At 42.3% G+C, this 13,765-nt stretch overlaps 1 protein-coding gene across 3 annotated transcripts in view; it reads left to right on the top strand.

Moving 5' to 3' along the window:
* sema5a (sema domain, seven thrombospondin repeats (type 1 and type 1-like), transmembrane domain (TM) and short cytoplasmic domain, (semaphorin) 5A) overlaps window positions 1-12,540 on the top strand; it is a 119,638-nt gene extending 107,098 nt beyond the window's left edge. Inside the window, exons 18-23 of one of the 3 annotated variants that reach the window (XR_011603285.1) lie at window positions 1,342-1,512; window positions 1,733-1,888; window positions 5,405-5,449; window positions 6,720-6,931; window positions 9,722-9,938; window positions 11,124-12,540. Coding sequence is in view for 1 of the 3 variants with exons in the window: in XM_070985954.1 (XP_070842055.1) it covers window positions 1,342-1,512; window positions 1,733-1,888; window positions 5,405-5,449; window positions 6,720-6,931; window positions 11,124-11,243 (704 nt within the window). In the remaining 2 variants the exon portion in view is untranslated. Of the gene's footprint in view, window positions 1-1,341; window positions 1,513-1,732; window positions 1,889-5,404; window positions 5,450-6,719; window positions 6,932-9,721; window positions 9,950-11,123 lie in introns of all 3 variants that reach the window. The other 2 variants (XR_011603284.1, XM_070985954.1) reach the window with 2 other exon arrangements.
* Window positions 12,541-13,765: the final 1,225 nt, after the last annotated feature.

The raw sequence follows: 13,765 nt of genomic DNA, 5'->3' as shown, positions 1-13,765 counted from the left end.
CTGAGATGAAAACTTTGGATGGATCTAAGAGCATCAGATTGTTTTATTCAGGAGTGCGCTGCCTGTGTGGTTGCCACAAGTGTGTTCCCCCGGAGTGAAATGTCGAGCGAATGTTCTTTGATTTCCCTGCAGCCCATCACTATGCAAATACATGTAGTACACCTATTGTGTTGACTGTAATAATACCATAGCTACAGTATGTTGATGAACAACACCACTCTCGTGTCCCCCAAAGGAACCGACTTAACCAAGCCTGAGTAGCAATGAATACTAATGCATACTCAATTAGCACCCCTCTGAAAGTGAGATATTATTTTGAGGCAGGCAGACCATGCCTGGTAGACCAATTGTAATCCTCCTATGGTTAATCCAGTGCTTTTTAAGTGCGTTAGTTCACTGTGAAGGAGAAGGAGAGAAAAGATGTTATGCCTACCATCCATCTGGTTTGAGAACAAATGAATCCGTGTTTTTCTTGTGTCTGCGCCCGAGATGAGACGATCCGTCATCAAGGGCCAGGAATCGACTTACGTGTCACTTTGTGATAGAGAAATTACACCGAGATGACAAAAAGCATCGGCAACTTCAATTACCTGCACTGTGCTGCCAGCCATCATCAGGTCTTTAAAAGCAATTCTCAAGTGATTCAGAAAAGGGAATGTCTCTCTGCCACAATGAAGTAAGGTTTTATCCAGATGATTGACCAGGAGGATATTTACTTCTGTAGTGATTCATGGCCAAAGATTGCCCCCATTTTATTACTCTCTTTCCTCGTCTTTTCAATTCCCCCTCGTCTCATTTTATCTATTTATGTCTTCTTTGTGTGCTGATGCTGTCATGAATTTCCACGTGTTTTTTAACCGACTGTTGTTTGCCACTTGGCACCACATGAAGAGAGGAACAACAACTGCGGATTGCGATGCTTCATTTATCTTTATTAATCAGAAGAGAGATTGTGCAGTTCGGAGGGGGGTCAGGCGTTTGCTGTAACAGCTGGGTGAAGCACACTTCCTGTCACTTCAAAACACTCTCACACACATACACACACATATTCAAATTGCTTCATATTTGTGCGTCACGCATCACTGTTTGAAATGGCTTGGAATGACTTCCAATCACTTGATGTTCAGAGGAAATTGTCTTTTGAAATGACCTGGAACCTAAATCCCAGAAAACATGCAAGCAGAAATTTCAGGAATATTCTCCTTGAAAAGAAGAAACTGTGAAGTTTAGCTGCTACGTCCTGATGTCCTACATCAACTAGACAAGTACAAAAGACTAATATAATCATGCCGTTTTTTAGGGATTAACATAAACAATATGTCACTGATATCCCCGGTTTAGTGGATGGCAGCTGGTCGTGCTGGTCTTCATGGTCCAAGTGCTCTGTGACGTGTGGAGGGGGACACTACATGAGGACGCGAACCTGCAGCAACCCACCGCCAGCTTACGGAGGGGACATCTGCCTGGGGCTCCACACTGAGGAGGCACTGTGCAACACACAGCCCTGTCCAGGTACACACACACAGCCACACACACACCTCGGTGATAAGCAGCTTAGGGCTCTGACTCGGCCACCAATCCATCACAGGTTCATTGCTTATTTTCTTTAGTCTCTCAGAGGCCACTCATGCATGACTAATGTGCAGCTGAGGGCACACACAGCTCGCACATGCACGCATATATGGACACACACTGGACAGGTCGTGAGATATGCTGTCATTGCCATTTCCAGAGAGCTGGTCCAGCTGGTCGGAGTGGTCCCACTGTGACTCCAACGGGGCCCAGATGCGTGTGCGTCACTGCGATGTCCTGTTTCCCACTGGAAACCAGTGCTCAGGAAATAACAGCGAGACCAGACCATGCTCTCCTGACTCCAATTTTATACCAGGTGATCACACACACACACACACACACACACACACACACACACACACACACACACACACACACACACACACACACACACAGTCAGCTCTTCTCTTCAGGAAAGTCTTGGGCGCTCATGCATGACTTAACACACAACTTCCAGCACACACACACATACACTCATTCTGCACCAGCTGCCACCATATGCCCACAGCGGTAATTCGGTTCATTTCTAAGAATCCTGTGATAATGAAATGCATTATTGATCCCTCTAAGGGACTCATCTCAGGTCAGGGGTCAGGTTCAGCGACAGGCCAGCACTTTTGGGGATGGTTGGGATTAGTGTCTTGCTCAAGGACTCCTGAGTGCGGTAGGTGATTACACGGGGGCGTGAACCTGGGTGCTACACTTAAGGGCTGTCTTCCTCCTCATTCCAACAACCCTGCTGCTATATTAGTTTCATTATGAGCCTCGGAGTCTTGTCGGGCCATGAAGAAAGCACTTACACCAGCAGTTTTACTTTTTTTTTAAATGTTAGAAGGAAAAGGAGAAATGGCTCCCTGCTCCTCCTGTTTTCTGTCCCTGCTCATATAAGCATTTTAATTCTTTCTCTACTGTTTCTGGTATCCATGTTTAAGTAACCATTTGCCCTTTAATAATGCAGCCTTTTTCTTAATGTAACAGCAATTGCAGTGTTAAGTGCATAGTCTGGGAGAGCTTTTCTGTTGTTTGTTAACAATGCAACAACTTCTTAAATGTCAACTCAACTTATTTAACCTTAGATGGGTTTTTATTTTTAGAGAGGAGGTAAGATAACGTAAGATGAACTTCACTGATTCCACACATGCAAATTGACTGCTCGCTAACCCCTGTTTGGCTTCGCCTCGAAAGCGGTCTGTTTCCACACAACGTATCTACAGTTTATAATGATAATAGCTGCAGATTTGCCACTCAAAAACCTTATTTTCTTTTTATACAATGGCTCTTTGATTTCAAAGAGAGGTAATCAAAATACTGTCAGAGAGCAGTGGCAGCTAGGAAGCTAATGAAGCTAATGTTAGCTTGATGAGTTGTTTGACTTTTTAATGTTTCTAGCATACTTGTTTTAAGACAAGTGCTTTGTAAAGGGTTCTTCAATATGCACTTAATGGCTAACCACCATTATAATACTAAACTGAGGCTAAGCCGCATGCCTTATGCAAAAAGTCAGTGGAAGAAATGCTAATTGAAGAGAGAACATTGTTCTTGTATTGCAGTGTAGAGCTAGTGCAAATATTATTATTATGATAGGAACAAATACCAGATCAGACTGTAATGTGTCTGGCAAACCTTTTGTTTGCTTGAGTGTAAACATCCATACAATAAGGAGCAGGACAGAGCTGCTAACATTAGCCTAAACCCTGACTTCCACACAGAGAAGAAATACTACACAGTGGATGAGATGGTTTTAAAAGGGTCTTTATTTTAAAAGAAATTAATGCAGTAAGTTAATGATGTGCTGTTTGATTTTGGAAGTTAAACTTGGTTATGACTGCAGGTTATGTAATAAGCTAGTTACCTGGACATGCTAACAGTTGATGCTTTCATTGGCGCAGTTAAGAGACGGTGTGAGAATTATTGGAGTGGGACTGAATCTTATAAAGACACCATCCCCAGCCTAATGTAGGTTTAGGCATTGATCATTGAGGTCTCACAACGACTTCATATGGTACATCAGACTTTAGTATATATCAGCTTTCTGTTATGATGCAGAACAAAAGAGCGACCATACAGGCGAGTGACGCACTCTTCAATCAGCAGTAACTAATGAGAGCCACATGTTCTGCAGACATTAGCTGCTTGTTTAATGTTGATTAGGAATAAGAAACCCTGAAACAAAGGCAGGATTGATCCTCTGCAAGTAAAACACACCTTTATGACCCGTGGTGCACATGAAAGCCATCTTTTTGATGTTTGTTACTGTTTGATCTCTTTTTTATACAATAAATCTTGCAAGGGACGGCTGAAATAAAAAAAAGGGTTATGGACTCTCCGAACTCTTTGAATACAAAGAATACCTCTTACTACACCGCCATGCACACTGCTTTGGTGTGCGGTGTGTCTAGTTACACTTGGTAAGCTAAGGGGTTTAGCCAACATTCAGTTGAACAGTTGTTTAATTTAACTCTCCCTCTGAAAGACTGAAAGTTTAGAAAGCCCTTCTAAAACCTAGATACACACTACTGTTCAAAAGTTTGGAATCTCCTTAGAAGCTTGATTCAGTCAGATGGCTGACAGGACTACTCTATACTTTTGAATGATCTTTCATGCTTTTAGGTTGCAGAAAGTCCTCTTTACAAATAGATGTTATTTTAAGGGATGGGAAAAACAGCATTACTTTGTACTTGGGGAACAAAGTGTTGTGCAATGGTTCAACCAAACTGGCATCTGGAACGGCAGAAAGAGAAACAGTTACCTCTGTGCAACAGTTAAGAGGAATCATCAGCGATTGGTTAAAGAAACTGGAAGCTTTACATTAAAATCTATGTGGAATTAATTAATGTTTCAGCGTCAAGTGCACAATAATGCCAACAACAAGATGGATTAACTGGCGTGTTGTTTGAGCAAAATTATTCTTCACAATAGAAGTACAAGGTTAGTTTACTTAGTTGCAGTTTCACTGCAGCACTGTGGGGACATCGACTATAGTCATTCAATTATTCTTAAAAAGATTTAATATGTAAATAGTTAATTTGGTGTCTATATTGGCCAATTAATGAAGGAAATAGAATGAAAGCATCAATATCACAGGTGATTCCAAATTTTTGAACTGTGTCTCACACACACACACACACACACACACACACACACACACACACACACACACACACACAGCATCCCGCACACACCATCAGTATTGATATCTGCTTAGACAGGCTGCTTAGACAGGCATCACGCATTGACAGCTAGTAATGCAAGACACTCCAGAGCATTGATCTCTACTTGACAGAGATCATTGATACCCCTCCATGCAACAAAGGATGCTTATGTTATTCAAATTACATCACTGCAACTGCTATGAAATGTTTGTAAAATAATGTATGTTCATAGGTGGAGTCCTGCAGTCCTTAAACTTCAATCATAAATTATGAGATAGAATAAACATTTAATTGAAACATAAATGTGTAACCTTTTCTGTATTAATTAGCAGGGATATAATAATCATGAAAACCCTTCACAGGTCTTTATAGAATCACCCATTTGCCTTTATTCCTTATCATCCATCCCCTTTAATGGGAAAGGTAGTCCATTAAGGTTCATTAGCAACGTCTTGTACTTCATTTCCTTTAATGAGAGCTGATACTTTTCATAAACCACTCCAGGTGCCACAGCCGTGATTAGCTGGCGGAGTTTTTACGATAATCTGTTTCATATTGAGTACAGCTTTCACTCCACTCTCACCTTCAAGGGTACCGTTTGTCATGCTAACAGGAGTGTATGTGTAAATGGGTTTTGGCCCTAATTCTGCTGCCTTTTGCTGTTTCTTCTCCTTTGCCAGAAGTCTCAATTGCACGCTCCAGCCAGGAGGAGAGGCGCTGTGGAGGTAATTGTTTTGTTTAGTTTTAATTTTTTTAAAGAAGAATGGTGATTGGATCATATGTGGACGTAGTCAACATCATCTTTAGGGCACAGTAGACAACACCTCTGCTTATCTTGCTGTATTATGTGTATATACTGTTATACTGTAGCTCTGCAGATGATTTATCCAAAACTGTACTTTACTTCATTTACACAGTGAAATTGTAATTCTGAAAAAGTCGACCACCATAAATGACCAAAACACGGCCATTTCCACAGTTACACTTGGAGTTTGAGAGAATCAATAAAATGACTTTTAACAGTGTTGTCTTACTGCGCAGCTGCAACAGTCCAGATATGAGCATGCCCTGAGTTGATAAAAAATACAGCTAGACTCATATTAGTTGCCTTCAACAGGCACCTGCACCCACAGCAATAAGCTACATGAGGAGAAGCGAGACTTTGGGAACCTTTGGTGCCCTGAGTTTTGCCTTTTACACAGGCTGCAGGCTCTCATTGTTTATCTTGTTGGACGAGGTCTGTGAGGGAGTTCAGCAGTGTGCAGACAACACTCAGGGCAAAAAAACCCAAACTATTGTTGTCTCCTATACATTATTTTGGACAAAAATAGGACTGCAGAATAATAGTTTATAGTCTGCAACTGATAGCAAACTCTTATTTTAGCTAATGTGTCTCTATCCATGAAACATGATGTTCAGTCATGATTGTTCATTACTGAAACCAGTACAGCATGTCAGCCATATTAACCGTATTAAACACTAATTGCTTGATATAGCAGTATATAAAAATAGAAGCATTGAATTTTTTATTTCTTTTTCATTTATTTTATTCTTTTTTTTAGTTTTGGTCCCTGGAGATGACACATCAAGAAGTGACATTGAGGAATTCAAATGTAAATTAGCAAGTATTGCAGGAAAAAGAAGTTGAATTTATGTTCGACGGCTGAGGACAAATTCTCACTGTAATTATAGCACAGCATATAGATGAAGTTGCATGATAATGCCAGATATGAACAGGGAGCACTGTAGGTGTTACACAAGACTTAGACATCTTTCATCTGTAGGTGCCAGTAGCACACAGTAAGAGCACACAAACAGAAGACAAAGAGACACAAAGAAGTGACAAATACTCTTCATCAGTCCCAGAGGGTCTTCATTGCAGAACGTTCCAGCATTAGCATATGAACTGCAGCTTCAATTAATACTTCCATATGTGTGAACTGACAGAATTACCGCCTCCGCCTCCGTCTCCCCCTCCTCTCTTCCTTTTTCCAGACTTCAACCTCTTCCACATGATCGCCGTGGGGCTCAGCAGCTCCATCCTCGGCTGCTTGGTCACGCTGTTGGTCTACTCGTACTGCCAGCGCTACCAGCAGCAGTCACACGACGCCACTGTCATACACCCCATTTCAGCCGCGCCACTCAACACCAGCATCACCAACCACATCAACAAACTGGACAAGTACGACTCGGTGGAAGCCATCAAGGTCTGTGGACAGGTTTGCATGGGGTTCACTACGGGTCACGCTTGACAGATGTCCAGATGTGTAGAGGAAAAGCAGCACATTGTAACACTTCCTTACTGTTTGACTTAATCAGCTGATTTCACACTCTGAGTCTGTGAGCAGCGGTGTGCCTCCTTCCTCCGGTGTCAGTTGTGATTAAATACATTTCTTACTGCATGACTCTCACTGTCACACCACCTCCTGTCGTGCCCTGGCGCTCTCTAGTCATGAAACAGATAGGCAGTTGTGCGTACATCCTCTCTCCGTGTGCTCCTCTGCTGTGTGTCTCAGTGTGTGACTTTGTTCTGTGTCAGTGGTCATACACTGCTTTCTCATAACATACTAATGCAATTACTTATCGGTGCGTGGGAAGGTAATCAGCGAAAACACTCTGCATCTGCACATTTCCCTGCTTAAACAGGTTCTTTGTGTCATTATTGCATCCTAAATTGCACACACTCGGATGTACCAGAGCCAGTGACAGAGATCCAGCTACTCTCATCGTACAAACAGCCTCTTATCCGCTGATGCATCAGGCCTTTAGTGCCAGACTGAGCTGGTGATTAATGCTTGTCCACAGCTACTCCATGCTCCAGCTGGGCTTTTTTCAGGGATTCCCAGTACTCTGTGTTAAAGGGCGTTTCAACCACTTTAACACATTGTGCATTTTTCTTACCCTAAAAAGCAGCTTCAGAAGCCACGAATCTGGCATCACAAGATTATAGCTTTAAAAGGGCTAGTCTCAAAATATTCTTCCAAATTACATTTGTAAGCAAGTCTGGCACTAGCAGGCCACTTAAGCGCTCTGGCACCAATTGTTCTTCCTGCTGACAAGCAGGTATTGGATATGCAAGGCTATATGGTATAAATCATAGTCGTAGAGAGGCTAACCTTGACCATTAGCTAACGTTCTGTAGTTGCTGTTGCTCAAGCTTTCCATTCTAGCAGTGCAGATATGGAGTTTACAGTCTTAACAGTGTCAGATTTGCAATTTAATATTTGTAGTAACTCTTGAATCAATGTGTTCTTGATTTCAAACCGATGTAGACCAAAGCAGGCTTCTTTTTCCGTTTTTATTTGCTGCTGCTACTGTAGCTCGTTTATTAAACTAATGTTAGCATATTGTGTTGAATATGCATGTAATGGCTCTGTAGCACATGATATTTTACCAGAATACTGAGGCTCACAGTACATGTTCCAGGCAAAATGTCACCATTGTGTGTTGAGCATGTAGACATGGAAAAAAAGAAACCGTATTATTTGTGTATTGCGGAGTGCAGCTCGTTAGTCCAAGTATTATATGTTCAGTAAGGAGTAATGTAAGACGACTGTTGTTTTGTTCAGATGTAAGCCTGTCTAGCTGCTATGCCCACTTACATGTTTGAATTTTTAAACAGTACATTTTCACCTTTAATGTGACAAGAAAAAAGTCTTCAGGATGAAGACTATTGTGTTTGTGAGCTGCAACATTGACTGGGGTTGCTGGTGTGTAAACTTACCCATATCCAACGAAGAGACAAGAGCTGCTAATTTTAGCCTTCTTTTTTTATTAAGGTTACCTATAACCCCACAAGCTGAGTGAGTGGATGATGTGGCCTTTGAAGTAATTCTTGGCCATAGGTAGTAATACTATTAGTACTAATAGCCACACTTGCTAACTTGTTTCTTGATTTTAGGTTGCCACCCTCACATCTGACCAGCGACTGCAGATGAGAATTAGCCTCTTGGCTAATTCTGGTATATTTACAGCAAAGTTTATTAATATACACTCTCACTGAGAAACAAACTACATAGATTAGAAAGTAAATGAAGACTTGTAGCTTATGTTAGAGCAAACACTGCTTCTTCACACTTTAAAATGTAGGCTAGCGCCCCACCGCAGAACCAGACACACCACTTGAAAATGTAGGGGAATTCAAAGCTATGATTGGACAATCACTGTGCAGGGGAGGTACGCTGAACCTCAGCTTGGTTCAACTCCACTTGATTTTGCTGTAATGCTGATAAATCAACAAGTTTTTAGGCAGGATTTCTTTTCATTTGTGTTTGATATCCTCTATCCTGTCAGAGGAAGTCTTCAGTATCAGATATTTATATATATAGTATGAACTAAGTGAATACCTGGATCTGTGTTTGCAACACTACTTCACAGATATGAAAGTGTTTTGTAAAACTGCCACAGACAGAAGAGATCCTCTGGCTCAGAGCAGACGTCTCTGAATGTAATTTCATTGTGGAATAAAGGTGTGAGGAGCGTTCATCTGTCATGCAATTAGAGTCAGGAGCACAGAGCATAATTCAGTTAGTTCTATTGCAGATAGCGGTGGATATGAATATAGGCAGTCTATGTGAAAATACAAAAGGAGCTGCATGACAAATGAACACTGTCTAATTTTCCAAAATCACATTCTGTCTCCAAACCTCACCCACGGAGCCTAAACGCTTTGGATGTTGCACTGAATTTTCAACTACTAAGCGTGCCGAACCATAATACGCCTCCATTGAGCGCTTATAGGGAGGGATGATGAACACCTGATGCCATGTTTTGGAGTTTTTCACTCACATCCTGATATTATTATGCACAATGTATCACGGATACTGGTCTCTTGGCCAGCTGGTGCATTTCCAGCAGTCCACTTTCTGAACACAAACTTAGGTCACCGTTAAGCTGGAGTTTTCTGTGCAGTTCATCATATTTCCAGGCTTCCTGTTAGAGCATGGCCTTCGGGTTTCTTTGAGGATGACGTTTGCCCATTCCTCTCCTCCCTGCAGCCAGATGTGTCGGTACTCTTGCCCTTGGACGACCCCGCCATGCACCAGCCTCTCTCTGCTAACATGGGGGTGTCCATGCGTGGCCTGGAGATTTTCTACTAACCACTGACCTCTACAACATCCCGCCTCTTGACCCCCCAACAGCTCTTTGACCCCAACCACTACTACTTCCTCTTCCCCACCGTGCCCCGCCCTTCCACTTCCTGTGGCACTTCCTGTGTGTGGCAGGTTGGAGTACAGACTCTAGTTTCTCTTTCTCTGCTCAGACCCCTTCATCCCTCCATCACGCCCCCTCCCCCCTCCCCCCCAGCTTGTGAGAAGGCAGTGTATCCCTCCTTTAATTTTTCTCTCTCAACAAGTGCCTCCATTTGCATGTTTTTTTCATGTTTGTCTTCCTTGTTTTGTCCTCTGTTTTTACTTAATGGCTTGATGTGATGGGTTGAGAAAGGCGATTCATTACAATGCTGTTTTTATTATGCTCCTCTGTTACCTCTCTATCACTAATGCCACTTCAGAGCTGAGGCAAATTTTGTTTACTGCACCAAAAACTCAATTGTAATCATTCTTCAGCCAATTAGAGAGGTTTAAGGCGAAAAGACAAAGTAAATGATGCTAACAAGCATCGCAGCACAGCTGTTTAAAAGCAGCCATGGGGCCACCTGCAGAGACACATAACCGTCTCGGGGGCTGCGGGAGTGTTGATTACAATCCCTTTGTGTGCAAATCACATCATGGCAAAGATGCAAAATATATGAGTTTTTTGTCCAGCACACTCGTTCCCCATCAGTGTCAGTTGGAAACATCCATCAGCCGCAAATGTAGCATCATCAAGTGTTCAATTACGCTGCCCCAAGGGACCCCCAGCACACACTCTCCACAACAGGCTGGATATGAGCGCATCCATTTGCCAAATTGCTGATGTTGTATTGAGCACCACATCAGAAGCTCATTCCATGTTTACTATGTCACACAGGGACAGCGACGATGCCCCCATGGCTCTTCCTTAGTGTTTAACAGAAAAGAGACCCCTCTTTTGATCGATTTTTATGGTTTAGATTGTCCTAGAGGACCAACAATCTGAGGGCCATAAAAACTGCTGATGCTGGGTATTAGGGATGACAGAGGTGGACATACGGATGCGCATCAAAATAATTTAGCCCTGTGGTGGCTTATCATTTTTCCAGCCTGTTTCCAAATGCTTTGACCTTGCTCTGTGAAATGTATGTTTCATTCACTGAGCGGCCTTCCATTGATTTGTGTTGCTCCTTTTTTTTTCCTTTTTTGGGCGAGAATGATTTGCTTTTACCTTGTCTGGGCTGAATAATCACTTGATCCAAATGTCGCAAACAAGTCCAGACTGACTCCTCTTCCTTTCTCTTCTCCGTCTATGTTTTTTCCACAGGCCTTCAACAAAAACAATCTGATCCTGGAGGAAAGAAATAAGTACTTCAACCCACAGCTTGCCGGGAAGACCTATACCAACGCATACTTCACCGACCTCAACACCTACGATGACTATTAACCCTGCAGTTCAGACTCCATACCATAGAGGGGACGCCAACCCCATCATCCTCTCTGACTGTATTCTTTTCTTTGTGCTTTGTATTGAGATTCGTGACACCATGCGTGGGATAGTCCCACTCTGAGACTCAATGGCAGCTGGTATATAATGTAAACAGACAAACAGTGTTGCCAACAGAGGGAAAAGCCCACTTTCTCTCAGGTGCCTTGGGGTACACTTGGAAAGCTCAATTTTTGACTCTCACTGAGAAACGGACAACTGGATTTCCCAATGTGGACAAAAAGGGAAAATTAAGAACTCAAAGAGACTGTGGGAAAAGTGATCCCTTTTAACTTTCCTGTGACGCCTCTTAAAAAAAAAAAAAAAAGACCTGTATTTGTAATGATGGGAAATAACCACAAAACCGCTTTGCATGACTTCATCTGATGTGTTTTCTCTGCCGTTCTGTTTCGTTTTGCATGGTTGATCGCATTCCAGGGTTTGGGGACTTGCAAGCAGTGTTTTTTTGCAGGTCTTAGGTTCAGGGCTGGTTTTGGAAGTCATAAAAACAAAGACTGTGGTGATGCCTGATGGGATTTACCATTTCCTGCTGCAGCAAACTCCACATGGATCAATATCCATCCCCCCAGTCCTAGAATCAGGATGTAGATATTTGAAGTCTGTGGTCAAGTTTGTCCACTTTTTATCTTTTTGTTTTTCTCTCTGTTCGGGGCTCTAGCAGCTAGCAGTGATTGAACTTTCAGTGTAAAATTTTTTGTTTCGTTTTCTTTATTTCAAGGTACATATGTTTTGTACAGGAAGTTAAGTTTGAAGCCTATGACTGTAGTTTTTCTAAATACATTTATTCAATGTCTCGAGTGTTTAAAGAATAAAACATTTCCTTTTGAAAAGAAACAAAGTTTTTGTGCATTCTGAAAAGTAATCCGGAGTATTCATATCAGCCTGCATCAAGTTCAGTCTTTGTCACCGTACTTTTTATATTTTTTTGTAAAAAAAATGTTTTTGAATTTTGATAGTGTTCGCAATTCCTTTGGCTTCTGAGTTAAATATGTATTTGTGACAGCAGGATGTTAATGGCATTTACTGTACAGACGGAGCAGAGCAAAGACTGTTCTCCTGAACCCCAACTGGAGCGCTACCCATATATTATAAGATGAAATCCATACATCAAGTTAAGATATTTCTGTTCAGAGTGTATAACCAAATATTAGGTTATTCAATTGCTCAGTTGCAACTAACTCTTTTTACATGTTTGCTTGTGTTACTGTGCATAAATTAAAAACTGCTTCGTACACAACAGACTTGTCAGAGTGTGAGTTCTCCAGATGCATCTTTCTCATTTGTAAAGCTTTGATGCCTTTGATCGCTTCTGATGTTTCATTTTCTCTGCTTCTGACGTTCAGCGGGAGTGAAAGCAGTGATATAAAGCACTCCGTTACAAGTGTGAGACACTCTGTCCACTCTGATTTGCTCTGACAACTTTGGAGATTTTGATATTCCTCAGGCGAAACACTGTGAAACCACAGCATTGTAAGCGCACGCCGGCGCTTCATAAATCACTCAAAATCAGAGTGGAAGACTCCCTCTGCCCGTTTCTTAAAAGGAGTCTTCAGCAGGGCCCTGCAGTGACAAATGGCATCGCCAGCAGTGGAAGGATACCTGAAGGATACAAATCGCGTGAGGCAGCAGGGTAAAGGTGGAGGGGGGCGCTGTCTAAAGTCCAAACTCTAATCTGTATGATGGGGTGTAACACCACACGCCGTGCTGTTCTCCATCAACCTTCAACCTGACGTCCCATCTGTGTGCAGAGGGTAATGGAGGGGGTGTTATTAATCACCCCGCTGTTTGGTTGGTTGGAGGTGGGGGTGGGGGGAGTGCTGACGCAACCAATGTACAGCCCAGCGCTGTCTGGCTCCAGAGAATCAATCTCTTTACCTTGAGTTCATTCTTGCTACCTGAGAAAGCAATGCAGGCACGCAGATGGTTGCATATGCACACATATAGGGACCAGAGAACACTAGGTGTATGCGCATGTAGGTGTGTGTTGAAAAAAGTGGTATGAGCAGCTGCCAATCTACAACCAGCAGGGAAGTAGCTGAAGCTTTCTTCAACACTTTCATCATCCCACAAACTTGTCAGCATCATGAGCTATGTAGCTTGTGGTCGGTCAGACACATGTGACATTCCACTTTGACAGCAGGGCCGAGGACAATAAATGACTTTCCCAAAGTGGCATTTAGGGACTGCTAAAGGTCACAAGAGCAGGGCTTGTGCCTGTCAGAGAAACTGACTGTGTGAGTGCTTGCATGTGTATGAAGAAGTCAAAGTGTCATGAGATATGATGAGACGGACTACATCTGCATTTTATTTAAATTGAAGGTTTTTTGAAGTGGAAGCAGCTACTTTGGTCCAGTGGATGAATCCTACAGAGTTTGGTGATCCCTTGACTTTCTCTCTGGGACCACCAATGTTTTTTACTTATCCAGTGAAATATCTCAACATTTAAAGGATGGATTGGCTCA

This window comes from Chaetodon trifascialis, chromosome 18, assembly GCF_039877785.1.
Source record: "Chaetodon trifascialis isolate fChaTrf1 chromosome 18, fChaTrf1.hap1, whole genome shotgun sequence".
Lineage (NCBI taxonomy): Eukaryota > Metazoa > Chordata > Actinopteri > Chaetodontiformes > Chaetodontidae > Chaetodon > Chaetodon trifascialis.
This window is presented reverse-complemented; position numbering and strand designations above follow the sequence as displayed.